Source organism: Neodiprion fabricii, chromosome 3 (genome assembly GCF_021155785.1).
Source record: "Neodiprion fabricii isolate iyNeoFabr1 chromosome 3, iyNeoFabr1.1, whole genome shotgun sequence".
NCBI classification, from domain to species: Eukaryota; Metazoa; Arthropoda; class Insecta; order Hymenoptera; family Diprionidae; genus Neodiprion; species Neodiprion fabricii.
The window spans coordinates 18,972,780-18,989,727 of record NC_060241.1 but is presented as its reverse complement, the minus strand read 5'-3'; the positions used below and the strand labels follow the sequence as shown (position 1 = coordinate 18,989,727).

Genomic DNA, 16,948 nt, shown 5'->3' with positions numbered 1-16,948 from the left:
AAACTTGTAGACACTCAATAAATTTCCATTATGACAGTTTTCCTGGAATTTCAGACAACTTTTGCCGTGCAAATTGGAGATGACACCTCAGATGGACGCGTTCATCAAGCCTGCCTTTGCCAAGGTTCATAAGAAATTTATTGAAAATGATCGAGCTTCGATTTTACTAATTTATAACATCTAACAATAAGTCTTACGCCGTAATTGTTGATTATTTTCCGCAATTTTATATTTTACGGTGCAAAATGAGTAATACAATTAATATGTGAATTTACTCACGTCAGTAGTTTCTGAAGAATCTCATTGTTTGAAGTAATATATGAATAGAACAATGTCATTCAAATCGTATGGTTTCAAATTGATCTTATATTCCTTTTTTCCGAAATAATATTTATCCAAAAATAAGAGAAATTTTAAAAAACAATTTTTAGTAAAAGACAAGTTCACTTGTCATCGAAAATTTCGGAAATCATACACCATACATAGTATTAAATTTCGAAACCATATTTTGGATTTTCGGATGTTCGGATGTTCAGAAAGTGCCGTCACACAACATTTTTTTTCTTGACGTCATCGATCTATAGCAATCGTCGACGACGAAATTCAGCTAGTCGAATTCCGCAGTCTGGAAACAACCGCGTAGTAGAGAGGACGTATGGGAATCGCGCTCCGCAGATTTCGAGTACCCGGTTCTCTACCTCCTGGATCCTGTGCTCCGGGTCCGCTACCTGGTGAAACTCGACCTCCAGGACAAGCGCTCCGTAGTTTCTGCGCTCCAGGTACGCTACCTGGTGACCCATGATCTTCAGGACTAATTTTCCGTAGTTCTAGCTGTCCAAGTTCTCCACTCGGTGAAACTTGACCTCCAGGACAAGGGCTCCGTGATTCCTGCGCTCCAGGTCCGCTACCTGGTGAAACTCGACCTCCAGGACAATTGCTCCGTAGTTTCTGCGCTCCAGGTACGCTACCTGGTGACTTATGATCTTCAGGACTAATTTTCCGTAGTTCTGGCTGTCCAAGTTATCCACTCGGTGAAACTTGACCTCCAGGACAAGGGCTCCGTGGTTCCTGCGCTCCAGGTCCGCTACCTGATGAAACTCGACCTCCAGGATAAACGCACTGGGGTTCCTGCGCCCCAGGTGATTTACCTGACGAATTACGACTTCCAAGTCCTGGACCTGATGAATTCCGACCTCCAGGACCAGTGCTCCACAGTTTCTGCGTTTCAGGTCCTTTACATGGTGAATTTCGACCTCCAGGACGAGTGCTCCGTAGTTCCTGCTCAGTGCAGTGAGCAGTGAGGGCATGAGGTATCTCATTAATTGAGATTCAGTCTGTTTCGCGCTCGGCCGACTATGGCGTTGTAGGTTTCTCTGTGTTGCCAACATAACTGTCTGGTGCAAAAAATTAGCCGTCTCAGATTCATTGTCCCCAAAGATACCTTCATTGGTTCTCAAATCAAATTTTCCTTCTCAGGTATTGGAAAAATTACGTGTGTCACACGTGTGGATAGGAGAAACAGGACTCGTGTGAGTACAACGATAGCCTTTACTCAGGTTGCGTTCACACTCAATCCGTGCGATTGCCATACTTACCTTCGGCTCGTGCCGCTAACTTCGCACTCATATTCATGTAAACGTAGCACGCACCTTCGCGCCACTTTCGGCTCATGCTGCAAGCTTCACACTTATCGGAAATCGCCCACTTTCCGCACTAGTAGTAAAATATTCTATTATGATCAACCCACTATAATTCGATTTTTCTTACTCGCATTTTTAAATGCTAACAAGATACACAGTCAATATTTTCCATTGAAACAAGTTTCACCATTATCAATTCAATTATATCAATCATTAAAATAAAAACGAGTGGGCGATCATTAATTTTCTACCGAATAAGTATTGTTTTGCTGTAGAGATAATGTCGTATCATTAGAAATTTTTTCTTTTTTTTTTCTTTCTCGTACAGGGAGATTGCGCATGCTACTTTATTGCAAAAATGATCGACTATAACGAGAACGATCATCTGTCATCGGCTCGCGAGTTTATACTCTAAAAAATAAGACACGATACTTCCGCCATTCTCCGTTGGCGCATATACTTGAAATCTGAAGGTGATCTGCTACACGCGGCGTGTAAGAAAAACACTGAAGAACCCAATCGAAGGATAACCACGGTGAACTGTGGATATACATTATACTAAACGCTACGCATTTGCGTAAAACGGTCAAAGAATTGCGTGCGTACTGCGGCTGCCGGTCAATAAATGTAACCATGAGAATTACGCTGTTTAATTGCTCGAGAGGCTCAGAGTACGTGCGCTTTTCAGCTATTCCTTTACTTAAACAAACTATTATGACTTGCACCTAATACGTACTTACACATCATATGCACCATGCGCATTAACAGGGGAATGCATACACATGTGCAGAATGTTGCCCAACGCTGATTGATATGTAAAACGTCGAACATAGTCATCAGCCTTGACAGTCCTTTGAAATTGAAATTCTGTCACTATACTTCTGCATATCCCATATACCTACATGTGTGCGTACCGACCCATACGTGTGATCACTGACACTGACCCACTTTACTAAGGTATACCAATTTGTTCTTGCCTCACAGACTTGTCTTAAATCATCGCTATAGGTATATCACAGAGTATTCAGTATTAAAAAATTAATAACAGTATATTACAAAAGTTTTTTATTTTTCGCAAAACAACTTTCGTCTCATAAAACTACATTTTTTATGTCTCGGTTCCATCACATGATATATACGCCTTGGTCTGAGCGTATTGCATTATCGCATAGATGCTTAATTACTTGTGTAATTTCTTAAAGAGTGTATTTCAACGACCTCGAATTTCCCAATTTTCTCTTCGGCATGGCCGATACGCCATCAATTACGTCTGATATCCAATGACAGCGGCCTCGTGCTCCTAGCAGACTTTTAATCCCATTCGGGTACGTAGATTAGGCTACGTATCCTCAGGCGTATCTCAACTCCATTCGAGCATTTTCCCTGTACATCTATCCTACGTAAGTACCTGTATTGTACTATAATAATCACATTTTTATCTTATTCCAATGATAAGCTGTGTGGGGAAAAATTCTAATCAAGTGATTTTTATTCTCGCTTTCGTGAAGGTATTTGTAATTTCGGAATAAATTATTGGTTGCTTTTTACTTTTCATCATTCGTAGTGATATAGGGACAGTATTAGTCTCGGTGGAAAAGGACTTTATCTAATGCCAATGAATGATGACGTTTTCATACTTCTATGAGTATCCGAAAAACAGATTTTTAGAAAAACGTCGGTCTGTCTGTATGGCCGGACGAATTCTGGCGATGATTTCGGAAAGTGCTGGATAAAAAAATCAGAAATTCGGACGTCTCTACATTCAAATGAGTGGTTAAAAAATTGACATGTGTTATTTTTTGTCCTTATGTCTCAATCCAAATAAAATCAAAATGCGAAAAATTCGAAGCACTCCGACACAGTTTACGAGACGTTGATAAAAAGTATTATACAATTTATTTCAAAACGTATTAACTAGTGTATTAGTATATAAACAATTTGATGAAAAATAGAGAAACTATTTTATGAAAAATAAGAGTGTTAGCGACAAAATATTTTGGTCATGCATGATGGTACTTCCAGTAAACGGATTGGTTTGCAAAGTGACGAAAGGTACCGCTAAGAATATGATTTTTACGGCTTATATTCTCGTTATTTCAGCGGTATGAGCAAAGATCATGTCTTTTTGAAAGAATATTTTTTATGCAGTGAATCAAGTTCATAATAATAACAATGTAAAAGTAGATCGATTGAAAAATACAGTTTATGATAATGAAAAATACTGTGATACAAGAAAAAATGGGAAGGGATGGAACAAAAAAAAAAAAGAGAAGAGTAGAAAAGTATGAGATAAGGGATATTAAATCGATTCATTATCGTATCTTTTCAGTCAACAAGCAACACGTCACTGATTGGCAGATAGCAGCGTCGGGCTTAGAGCATCCTCCATAAGATATTGTTCGACAGTTTTAACGCTAATATACCTAAAGTGATAGAGGCGTAGCTTAAAAGATATGTTTCGACGTAGCCTGCCATATCGTAACCATATACTTTGATACTCATTGTAGAAAAAGGCAAAATCAATTAATATTGTGCGATTGATTGAGGCGGCCGTTGTAATTCTAAATAAAAATTAACGTAACAGTATCAATCAGGAAACATCTTGACATAAGTAAAATGAGTTAAACTTACATTTTCTGCAACAAGAGCACTGGTTCTATATGTGTGATAGCTAATTTGTATTACACCGTTTTCTCCGTGAAGGAAAAGTCAAATCGACATAAAAAATATACACAAGCCAACTAGCTTCGGCGCTATATACACTCACACCTTCTGAGCTTTCTAGACGAAATAAGCGGAAAAATATTCATGTAAAATGGTTCTGAGAAGAAAAGTTTTTGAGCTCCAAAAATCAAAGTAAACGAATACTAACCCCTTTGGATTTTTTCGGCATCCACAGGGAACATTTACTTTTAATGAACGTACCATGGAAATCCATAGTGGACATGTTAGACAGAGATTTAAATGTCCGCTCGTTATACATCTAGTAGAACCATACTAGATATCCACACAGATCTCGATTATAGATCTCATGGATTTTGTGGAGAAGTAATTTGAATCTTCAATTGATGTCCTTTCTATCCAATATCCATTATTCATATGCACGCGATCTTATAAAGTCTTATAGATCCATTGTATGTAGCGTTCTAGTAGATTTCCATACAGGATTTCGTTGAATATATCATGAATTTTGTGGCTAGGTACAATACAGAGTAGGCACTTGAGGACAGCCAAGTGCGTAAATACCAGACGTTGACAATTAAGGTATACATTGTCACATGCCGATCTATCTATCGGTCATTTATCGAATTATTAATTCGGCAAATCACGAGACGTTTGAAGACATAGATTATCTTCAACATACATCACGCATTAACTAATATACCACTCCAAGTGTATATGAAATTATAACATAAATGATAATTGTATTACTTGTATACTTACACTCACGTTATCAGACTATTGGGTGCCATAAGCCTGGCAATAACGTAGGCTACACCTATGTATAATTACACGATATTAATCCATATTTGTGAAACCTGATAATGTTACAAATTTCAAATAGTAAAGAATATGTATCCAAAATTTTGTTAGATACGACATAGGTATACCTATATCTCTTTATATTATAAAGATATCTCACGACCGCCGTCGCCGTCTCAGGAATCCAGCCCTTCCTTCCACCACCCGACCTTCCCTTTACTATCACCGCCTTCATACCTATGCGGATTCAACCCTTTATCTAACTTTTATGCCTTTATAGCTATGAAGATTTAACCCTTTACCTTACGTATATGCTATTGTAGCTATGAAGGACTTGACCCTTCACCTTCTGTATACACATTCATCTAGGAATCAGGGATTCAACACTCAACCCTTTACACATGTACATCCCCATCCATACAAAAATCTGACCCCTTACCGCCTTCCCTCCCCTTTCCTTGAAAACATGAAAATGGTGGTTGGTGCGCAAAGCGTATACATCATAAATATACATATATACATACTAGATATAGATGAGTTTAATGTTCGTGACCGTGTTGATAATATACAGATTCGATTTAGTTGGGTGACGGTCAGGGATAAAATGATGCACTATTCGCAATCGATTATGTTTTTACACGAGGTTTCGGCATGCCCCGCGTATCATCGTCAGGTTTCTTTAATGTAAAATGAATAACAGATTTTACATGAGAACTATATGGTGTTTACAATTTTACTTAGGTACAAAAATGCCACTGTTTAATCTTATTATTGAACCACTGTGAAAAATTAAATTATTCAAAACTTACGTATATCAACATTCCTTAGCACTTATGATGTTTGTCACATGATGTTCAAAAAGGAAGTGACTACCCACATGCCTATACTGACAAGCCTAATTATCTTAATGTTAATTATAACAACTATCTCTGAAAGTCATACATCTATTAACATATTTGTTGGTATGTTGGCAAATTGTTTACATAACCTTTTGTCAATATGCCTTTTTCTCTTTGACAATTTATATGATGACAGAATAGAGGTGACTTAAATTTTGTATGTCAGTTCTCTTGTTGGCTGTGTTGTTTTTAGAAATATGTATCATTTACTTTATGATCCTCTTATGCCAGTTAGTTTCTTTTTCTATAATCTTTACATTTTCAAAAGCAAACCTGTGCCCTTCAACCAATGAGTGTCGGACCAACGCCGATCTATCAGGATCCCGCGTTTTAACATCATACTTATTATTAGCCATCCGTTTTTTTAGATGCTGCGATGATTGGCCAATATAACATTTATCACAATATTTACAATCGATTGTATAAACAATATTGGTTTGTTCCAGTGCGGCTGTTGTTAATTTTAACGACGTAAATACATTATTCAACATATTATTAATTTTGTACGAGACATTGATGTTTTCTTTAAATAGTGTCTTTTTGATGTTTTGTGACGGGCCATCAATAAATGGGATTGACCCGTTGATTTAACGTGGAATTTGAGGTACATATAATAACGAATCGTATGCGTACATGGTTCATCTTCGTCTGTTTCTTTTTCTATTTTGTTTCAATATAGAGACGTTCTTATTGGCGTGCTTCCACGTAAAACGCGCGCCTAGGTGTGCAGAGATTATTATCTACAGAAAGTTGTTTTATTTTTTATATTTTCCTCTTCTCTCTACAACTCGACACGCTCTGTATACGCCGATGTCCGTGCCTACATACCTGTTGAATGCGATGAAGTGCCTGCAGCGCATACCTCGGAACCCATGCTATTACAATATTAAGAACGGTCGAGATTTAGGTACAGGTCATGTTTGATACTTCGAATTCAATGCTAGAATAATAAAGGAGAAGAGAAAAGAATACAAATGACTATCAGAATCTTTGTTAATAATTCGTTGAGTCTCGTCGCATTCCAAGAAATACTTATTACCAGTCTTGTTCACATTTCATGAGTATACGTTTGTAATCGAAGTGCCTAATTTCTAACCGCAAGTCTTTGCATCTTTGCAAAGACAGACGCATCTAGGCAATTAATATCAATCTTTAATGAATCTAGTTCCGTTTTTTTTTAATTATAGTGTGAGAATAAAAATAGCGACCAAGGAAAACTGAACAATTAAATAAGAGTGATGAAAAAAACTAGCACTAGAAACTGGCAAGGCTGATGAAAGAGAAACGAGTATATCAACCAATCAGAGACAACGACGTATTTGGTGCGAGAGCATGCAATAGTAGATATAATGAGTCTGCAGCAGCTCACAATTATTTTCCAGTTCGAATCTCAAGTTCGACTCAGTTCATACGTTTACGGTTATGTCACATTGTCATACCTATGTATCGCGATGCAAATATATCTGTCAAATTATTTGATAAGTGTTAAGAAATTATGAAATACAGTCTTGTTTTCTGTTTTTCTTAACCAAAACATTTTTTTAGCACTACAATTAAAGACAATCACCGGAAAATTCAGAATTATTGTGAGAAATTTGTAACAATATGGATACATTATTAATTTACAGTTTTTTTTTCCCAGCTTCATCACGTTTCACTTTTGGCTAACCATCCGACATTATCTTCTGCACAGCTTTTTCGGATTAATTGTAAACATCGAGGTAAAACCAGTTGCTGCCTCGCATCGCAGTGTTGGAAAAAAGAATAAACTATAAAAAATAATTTATAAATAATAGAATAAATTGTAGAATGTCAGTATATATTTAATGAAATCAAGGAGAAAATGTTTTAATTGAAAAATCTTTATTTCAGCGGACACAAATATTGCGGTTCGAACTTTTTGTTATTTGCTTAGAAGGAATTTAGTGTGAAACATTGTAAATTTGTAGTACTACGGTCATAAAACCCGTTTTCAAGACACTATCTGTTCAAAACAAATCTTCAAATGTGAAAAGAAAAATACCATAATTTTTCAAAATCCTACAAAATCCATACGGAAGGTATTAATGACAAGTCTTTAAATGCTATTTATTTTAAAATTTATGATTTTGGGCTACAAGAGGTTAAGGAAAGTACTCCGCCTCAATTGCCAACAATCTTAAGGTATGATGATGTAACACTCCAACCTCTATAAATTGTTCGAAAAGTTTACAATGAAAAGCTTTACAAAAACAAAACTTGTACCCTGCCCATATTCATACATTTTTATAATTTAATACTCCGATCATTATCGCTGTAATCAGAGTGTCATTGCATAAACAACTCGCAGCCATTGTTATAACGCGAGGTTATCGCAAGATACGTATATAAGTACCTATTCAGAAGTGGACAGATATAATACGTAGGTACGAATGTTGGAAGGAGACGGAAAGTTGATATCGCTGGTCTCTGATTACGAATAATCCTTATTCCAAGTCACACCTACGCTCGCTTACTCGGCAACTTTATTTCCCCTTTATGGCAATTTAATTGTTGCCCAACGTTTAATTAGCACTTTAATCGTATCGCGGCTTTACGTACAGCTGATACGGCAAAGGCATACACGTATTTATAACTATATACGAAACAGCTTCATAAATTGCTGTAGTAATAGTAAAACAATAAAGTCAGACTGTTCTTGTATTGTCGGTTATTTTTAATCTTACTGATAAGTCGCACTATTGTTCTCTCTTCCCCCTTCCATTCCGTCAAGCTTGTCAGAGTATCTCGAGTTCGGCGTCAAAAACCGGCTATTTAGCGTTTGAAATTTTTTTCCCGTAAATTAAATTGGTAGCACTGTCGGGCTGAATACGAAACTCGCCAGCGCCTCACAAAATTCATACAAGCTCCGTTTTGTGAATGTAGGTATTATAGGCTTATCTACATAATTATAATGCAGAAATGAAAGTATAAAGCATCGGGCGTATGTTGAGATGAAATCAAAGATTATCATTTCGGCATAATGCGTAATTACTTTATTATTACTTGATCATAGATATGCATTGAAACATACAACGTTGAGATTGCCATTTTACTCACGTACGTTTATTTTTTAATACTTTACAGTAATTCTGGCGTATGGAACATATTAAAACAGATTCATTTTGACGTCTGCTATCCCGAAATTCTCAAGGAAACGTATTACATGATGCGAAAATCAATCGAAATTTATCATTGTACTGTTTCAAATATTTTTCGAGAGATTCGATTTCCATCCATTTTATTAGGTTTTAATTGCAATGCAATATCTATTTGATCAATCTGCAACATGCAGTTTTGTTTCTTCTCATTCCTATTCAATTTTTTGGTACATATTTGAATCTATCTGGAATAAAGTTTATTAATACATCTTAACTAAATAAATCTCTCTTAATTCGTTTCTGTTTGGATGCTACAACGATTTCTCTCGGTTTTTTAAATCATTTTTGATCCGTGATTAAAGATTTTGAATATTTCCGTAATTGAAAATATAATTATTTAAGCTCCTCAAACGACAATCCAATTAGAATATTTAGATGATAAATACTAAAACTATGCCTGACCATCTCTTGTTATCACAGTCATCTGATTGTTATTCCAAATTTTGAAGAGATTAGCAATAGAACCCGTCGGATTCAAAGATTCTGTTTCGTTTACGGTATCATTAAGTTACTGTTTACATTAATTTTTCAGCTGAGGATACTCGTTTTTCCAACTTATCTAGAATTATAATATTTCAAAGAAGTACGATTTAAGGAGATTATAAGAGTTATATCACACATGCAAATTTCCCATTTGCATCTCATATTTGTGCAATCTCCAGTACAAAATACTAAAAGCTGAGTATAACTTCATATTCGTGTCAACTTTATTTTTGTTCGAACGGATCTTTCATTGACCAAGTTTGTCCATTTCTGTCAAACTACATCACATGCACAAATATTTTAACGACATACGTAATTTAATTGTGCAAAAGTTGAAATTTAATTTTAGGTCCGAAGACTTAACTTTCTTTCGTTGATTCCCAATCAAATGACCCTGCGATTGTCTCTAATTCAATTACAACTGATTTTCTTTATAAATATGAGAACTTGTACTTTCTTCCTTTGTCAATCTCAACTTGTGCCGCTTGGTTAAGGTGTTCGGCTAGTACGCTGCTCCTTGTGGTTTCAAGCCCTATCCAACTGTCGCAGAACGACAGCGTTATTAGCTGACCAGTTAACTGAAGAATATATCCTCAGTCAACGGCTGACCATCGAAGGGCCTGGCCGCTTGAGTCTGGAATCGGCAGGAAAGATGAAGTGCGTATTTATTGTCTAAAATGTGAAAACTGAAATTATTATACATTATATCATATCATCATACACCATACATCATACGTAGTATTGAAGTTCGAAACCAAAGTTTGGATGTTCGGATGTTCAGTAAGTGCCGTCACCCAGAATTTTTTTTGTCTTGACGTCATCGATCTATAGTAATCGTCGACGACGAATTTCAGCTAGCCGAATTCCTCAATCCGGAAACAACCGCGCAGTAGAGAGGACGTATGAGAATCGCGCTCCGAAAATTTTGAGTATCGGGTTCTCTATCTCCGTGGCTCCTGCGCTCCAGGTCCACTACCCGGCGAAACTCGACGTCAAGGAGAGGACGAGTTGGACGAGGCGGATTTTTCACGCAAACTCAAATTCGGTAGCTATCAATACGATAACAAAATATGGAAATTTTATTTTTTATAATTTTTTCATAATTTCCTTGGTCAAATTTGGCGATAAAAAAAAATTATATTAATCCTTACACAATATTTTTTATGTGTTCTCATACTTAAAATATTTATTAGTATTCGAGGTGGTTAGCGATGGTCGTTGGAGGTGGTCGGAGGTGCTTAACGGTGGTTGCGGGTGATCAAGGGGGACGAGGAGGAGGACAAGGGGGAGGAGGACGAGGAGAATAAGGTGGAAGAGGAAGACGAGGATTTCTGCAAAGTGAGTATAACATTTTTATAATATTTAATGGCAATTGTAATTATATTTCATCTAAAATGTTTTAAACTTGTCGTGATTACGATAAATTATTTATATTCATTTTTCGCGCGAGTAAAAATTCAGTAGCTATAAATGCGCTGATTAAATTTACTATGTAATTAATTAATTAATTTATTATATTAATCCTTACACAATATTTTTGATGTGTTCTTATACTGAAAATATTTATTACTATTTCAGGCATAACCCGAGGTGGTTGTCGGTGGTTCTTGGAGTTGGTCAGAGATGGACGAGGAGGAGGACGAGGAAAACGAGGATTTGTGCTCGGTGAGTTTAACATTTTTATAATATTTAATGGCAACTGTAATTATATTGAATCAAAAATTTTTTGAACTTGTCATGTGTACAATAAATTATTTCAATTCAATTTTCGGGCGAGCACAAATTCAGTAGCTATAAATGTGCTAATAAAATTTATTATATAATTGATTAATTAATAGTAATAAGTAGAAACGGGAGTAGAAGTAGGTGTAGGAGTAGGATCAGGAGTAGGATCAAGAGTAGGAGTAGGAGTAGGAGTAGGAGAAACCTGCCCTACCCTACCCTCCCCTTCCGGTCCCTACCCTCCTCCTGTACTCCTACTCCTACTCCTACTCCTACTTCTACTACGATCTTACTCCAACTCCTGATCCTACTCCTATTCTTACTCTCACTCTTGAACCTACTCCTGATCCTACTTCTATTCCTACTCCTACTCCTAATTCTGAATAAGAATGTTATGGGATATATAGACTGCGTGTCGAATTGTATCCCATATCGAAACGAACAATTCTTTTATTGTCATATTATACCCGATTATAGTAAATAATCTAGTATGTTTCCTAGAAAATTATAAAATTTATAGTTTGCATCACGTATTATTCATAGATAAATCAAATATATCAGTGTCGTACATTGACCGCATATACATTTATACTTTTTGGTCTCTGCATGATTATTACATGTGATCTATTTTTATTCATGATCTATGTATACATTCTTCTCTCGAGTACGTCGACTTTACTTAAATCACTGTTTTGCTACGAATTTTGAAAGATATTTATTCTAATTATTGATTTCTTGTATCGCCGACAAGTCGGCAAGTACACTCAAGCGAAGTACTGGCTTGAAATTGCCATTGCGAAGACTGTGTTACTCAGTAGGTGAGTGCAGCCAGCATCATCTTGAAATCTGGAACTATCTGATGTTCTGCGATTAGTTCTCAACTCTACCGTTGGTATATCTCACGGGGCAATTTTAGGGTGTCACATCTGAGACCATGGGGGCAACTGTCTTTATATTCTTCGTCCAATGATAAGGCAAAACCCTTTGCATTTTTTGCGAAAATTTTCGCGATTTTGAAAAGTGCTGGAATAAATTCTTTCCTGCACTATTCCGACGTAATTCTGCGAGACAAATCGATTGGGCGCTGTCCCAATACGCTGCGATCGACGCATCAAAAGTTACAGCCAAAAAACAAAACCTGTGATTATATGAATCCTTACGTAATGTTTTTGATGTGTTCTTATACTGAAAATATTTATTGCTGTTCCAGGTACAACCCGAGGTGGTTATCGGTGGTTGTTCGAGGTGGTTGGCGATTGTTGGAGGTGGTCGGAGGTGGACGAGGAGGAGGACGAACGGAACTGAGTCTCAAAGCCCTGTTGACATAAAAGCAGCTATTCGATAGAAATTATAGTTTATAGTTTACACAGCCCATTGCATGATATTTCATTATAAATACGTATGTTTCAACGTATTTAGGAATAATTTACCAAATATACAGAGGTCATGTGCAAATAATATGTAAAATACAATAAATGAATTGATTCGACCGCAGCTTGATGTCTTCATTAGAGCTTTAACAATAAATTTAAGCTTTGTTACTTCTTTTATCTTATTATGGATAATCAAAAACATTTCCGAATATTCGTGCTGTGGAAGCATGGGGATTAAACCAAATGTAGCAAAAGATTAGAAACAGTGTATGTAGAGTACGGGTACTTTTATAATAATGCAAATAGAATAGAATACCACGCCTTGCGAATTAGCTTTCCAGACAGAGATGAATGTTGAATTTTAAGGACTGCATTATCGTTGTTGAATACTCTATACCTCATGGGAAAAGAAAATCTGTAACGATAAAATTGATGCACCGGATCATCGTCGACTTTAACTTTTGAAATGTCCTACCATTTTCGAACGCCTCCTACCTCCCCCTGCCACCTCCGACCATCAATGGCCACTTTCGACCACCCCCTATCACCTTCTGCCAGCGCCGACCACCTCCTACCATTTCCGAACACCTCCAACCATCCTATTAACCTATATTACTAGATTAGCTATGATATGAAAAGAGCAGAATTATTCATTTCGAAATGGGATTCTATTCGACGCGCGCTCGATGTATTCCATAACATCAGTATTCATAATTATTTCAACAACTTTTCATTTGCTCTCTCGATCTTGAATTTTCATAGGCATAGAATCGAAACGTTGTTTTAGCTGGTCGCAAGTGTTGTATCTACGTTGGGTAGGAAAGCAGAATTGTTTTTCGAAAGGTGTTCGTATGGAAAAAAAACAGAGTAGCTGTAATACATCACGGACGCGCTAATTTTGATCGAGATGAAACGGATGCTCCGTTAATGAGGCAGTATTTAACGCTGCGTAGTGATTTAGAGACCTAGAAAGGTAATAGGGAGAGAAAGAACGACGCTTCTTAACAGTTCGAGTGAAGAAGAAGAATATATCTTCAGTCAACGGCTGACCATCGAAGGGCCTGGCCGCTTGAGTCTGGAATCGGCAGGAGAGATGAAGTGTGTATTTCTTGTATGAAACGTGAAAACTAAAAGCATTATACATCATATCATATCATCATACATCGTACACCATACATCATACATCATACATCGTACATCATACATCATCATACATAGTATCAAAGTTCGAAACCATAGTTTGAATGTCGGACGTTCAGAAAGTGACGTCACCAATTCAAAATCAGCTAGCCGAATTCCTCAGTCGCGAAACAACCGCGCAGTAGAGCGGACGGATGAGAGACGCGCTCCGCAAATTTCGAGTACCGGGTTCTCAACCTCCCGCATCCCGCGCTTCGGGTCCGCTACGCGGTGAAACTCGACTTCCAGGATAAGCGCTCCGTGGCTCCTCGTTCATGTTTACAATAAATTATTTCAATGCGTTTTTCGCGCAAGCCGAAATTCAGTAGCTGTCAGTCCGCTAATAAAATTTCTCGACTTCCAGGATAAGCGCTCCGTGGTTCCTGGTTCATGTTTACAATAAATTATTTCAATTCGTTTTTCGCGCAACCCCAAATTCGCTAGCTGTCAGTCCGCTAATAAAATTTCTCGACTTCCAGGATAAGCGCTCCGTGGTTCCCGGTTCATGTTTACAATAAATTATTTCAATTCGTTTTTCGCGCAACCCCAAATTCGCTAGCTGTCAGTCCGCTAATAAAATTTCTCGACTTCCAAGATAAGCGCTCCGTGGTTCCTGGTTCATGTTTACAATAAATTATTTCAATTCGTTTTTCGCGCAACCCCAAATTCGGTACCTGTCAGTCCGCTAATAAAATTTCTCGACTTCCAGGATAAGCGCTCCGTGGCTCCTCGTTCATGTTTACAATAAATTATTTCAATTCGTTTTTCGCGCAACCCCAAATTCGCTAGCTGTCAGTCCGCTAATAAAATTTCTCGACTTCCAGGATAAGCGCTCCGTGGTTCCTGGTTCATGTTTACAATAAATTATTTCAATTCGTTTTTCGCGCAACCCCAAATTCGGTACCTGTCAGTCCGCTAATAAAATTTCTCGACTTCCAGGATAAGCGCTCCGTGGCTCCTCGTTCATATTTACAATAAATTATTTCAATTCGTTTTTCGCGCAACCCCAAATTCGGTACCTGTCAGTCCGCTAATAAAATTTCTCGACTTCCAGGATAAGCGCTCCGTGGTTCCTGGTTCATGTTTACAATAAATTATTTCAATTCGTTTTTTGCGCAACCCCAAATTCAGTAGCTGTCGGTCTGCTAATAAAATATCTCGACTTCCAGCATAAACGCTCCGTGGTTCCTGGTTCATGTTTACAATAAATTATTTCAATTCGTTTTTCGCGCAATCCCAAATTCGGTAGCTGTCAGTCCGCTAATAAAATTTCTCGACTTCCAGGATAAGCGCTCCGTGGTTCCTGGTACATGTTTACAATAAATTATTTCAATTCGTTTTTCGCGCAATCCCAAATTCGGTAGCTGTCAGTCCGCTAATAAAATTTCTCGACTTCCAGGATAAGCGCTCCGTGGTTCCTGGTTCATGTTTACAATAAATTATTTCAATTCGTTTTTCGCGCAACCCCAAATTCGGTAGCTGTCAGTCCGCTAATAAAATTTCTCGACTTCCAGGATAAGCGCTCCGTGGTTCCTGGTTCATGTTTACAATAAATTATTTCAATTCGTTTTTCGCGCAACCCCAAATTCGGTACCTGTCAGTCCGCTAATAAAATTTCTCGACTTCCAGGATAAGCGCTCCGTTGTTCCTGGTTCATGTTTACAATAAATTATTTCAATTCGTTTTTCGCGCAACCCCAAATTCGGTACCTGTCAGTCCGCTAATAAAATTTCTCGACTTCCAGGATAAGCGCTCCGTGGTTCCTGGTTCATGTTTACAATAAATTATTTCAATTCGTTTTTCGCGCAACCCCAAATTCGCTAGCTGTCAGTCCGCTAATAAAATTTCTCGACTTCCAGGATAAGCGCTCCGTGGTTCCTGGTTCATGTTTACAATAAATTATTTCAATTCGTTTTTCGCGCAATCCCAAATTCGGTAGCTGTCAGTCCGCTAATAAAATTTCTCGACTTCCAGGATAAGCGCTCCGTGGTTCCTGGTTCATGTTTACAATAAATTATTTCAATTCGTTTTTCGCGCAACCCCAAATTCGGTAGCTGTCAGTCCGCTAATAAAATTTCTCGACTTCCAGGATAAGCGCTCCGTGGTTCCTGGTTCATGTTTACAATAAATTATTTCAATTCGTTTTTCGCGCAACCCCAAATTCGGTACCTGTCAGTCCGCTAATAAAATTTCTCGACTTCCAGGATAAGCGCTCCGTGGTTCCTGGTTCATGTTTACAATAAATTATTTCAATTCGTTTTTTGCGCAACCCCAAATTCAGTAGCTGTCGGTCTGCTAATAAAATATCTCGACTTCCAGCATAAACGCTCCGTGGTTCCTGGTTCATGTTTACAATAAATTATTTCAATTCGTTTTTCGCGCAATCCCAAATTCGGTAGCTGTCAGTCCGCTAATAAAATTTCTCGACTTCCAGGATAAGCGCTCCGTGGTTCCTGGTTCATGTTTACAATAAATTATTTCAATTCGTTTTTCGCGCAACCCCAAATTCGCTAGCTGTCAGTCCGCTAATAAAATTTCTCGACTTCCAGGATAAGCGCTCCGTGGTTCCTGGTTCATGTTTACAATAAATTATTTCAATTCGTTTTTCGCGCAATCCCAAATTCGGTAGCTGTCAGTCCGCTAATAAAATTTCTCGACTTCCAGGATAAGCGCTCCGTGGTTCCTGGTTCATGTTTACAATAAATTATTTCAATTCGTTTTTCGCGCAACCCCAAATTCGGTACCTGTCAGTCCGCTAATAAAATTTCTCGACTTCCAGGATAAGCGCTCCGTGGTTCCTGGTTCATGTTTACAATAAATTATTTCAATTCGTTTTTTGCGCAACCCCAAATTCAGTAGCTGTCGGTCTGCTAATAAAATATCTCGACTTCCAGCATAAACGCTCCGTGGTTCCTGGTTCATGTTTACAATAAATTATTTCAATTCGTTTTTCGCGCAATCCCAAATTCGGTAGCTGTCAGTCCGCTAAT

The 16,948-nt window shown here is 37.6% G+C and overlaps 1 protein-coding gene across 13 annotated transcripts; it reads left to right on the top strand.

Moving 5' to 3' along the window:
• The first annotated feature begins 293 nt into the window (after positions 1–293).
• Positions 294–12,640, top strand: LOC124178691. 13 transcript variants are annotated; one of them, XR_006869870.1, is made up of 8 exons: positions 294–899; positions 1,230–1,310; positions 1,477–1,529; positions 10,034–10,341; positions 10,539–10,729; positions 10,878–11,022; positions 11,263–11,349; positions 12,617–12,640. XR_006869870.1 is itself a non-coding variant. In XM_046562245.1 (4 exons), the coding sequence occupies exons 1-4, from the start codon at positions 656–658 to the stop codon at positions 10,358–10,360; spliced, it is 378 nt and encodes a 125-aa protein (XP_046418201.1). In that variant the 5' UTR covers positions 294–655; the 3' UTR covers positions 10,361–10,501. The 13 variants fall into 13 exon arrangements, 5 of the variants coding, with proteins under 5 accessions (XP_046418201.1, XP_046418200.1, XP_046418203.1 ...); XR_006869873.1 differs by lacking the exons at positions 1,230–1,310; positions 1,477–1,529 and having other exon boundaries at positions 294–779; positions 826–899; positions 10,179–10,341; XR_006869874.1 differs by lacking the exon at positions 1,230–1,310 and having other exon boundaries at positions 759–779; positions 10,179–10,341.
• Positions 12,641–16,948: the final 4,308 nt, after the last annotated feature.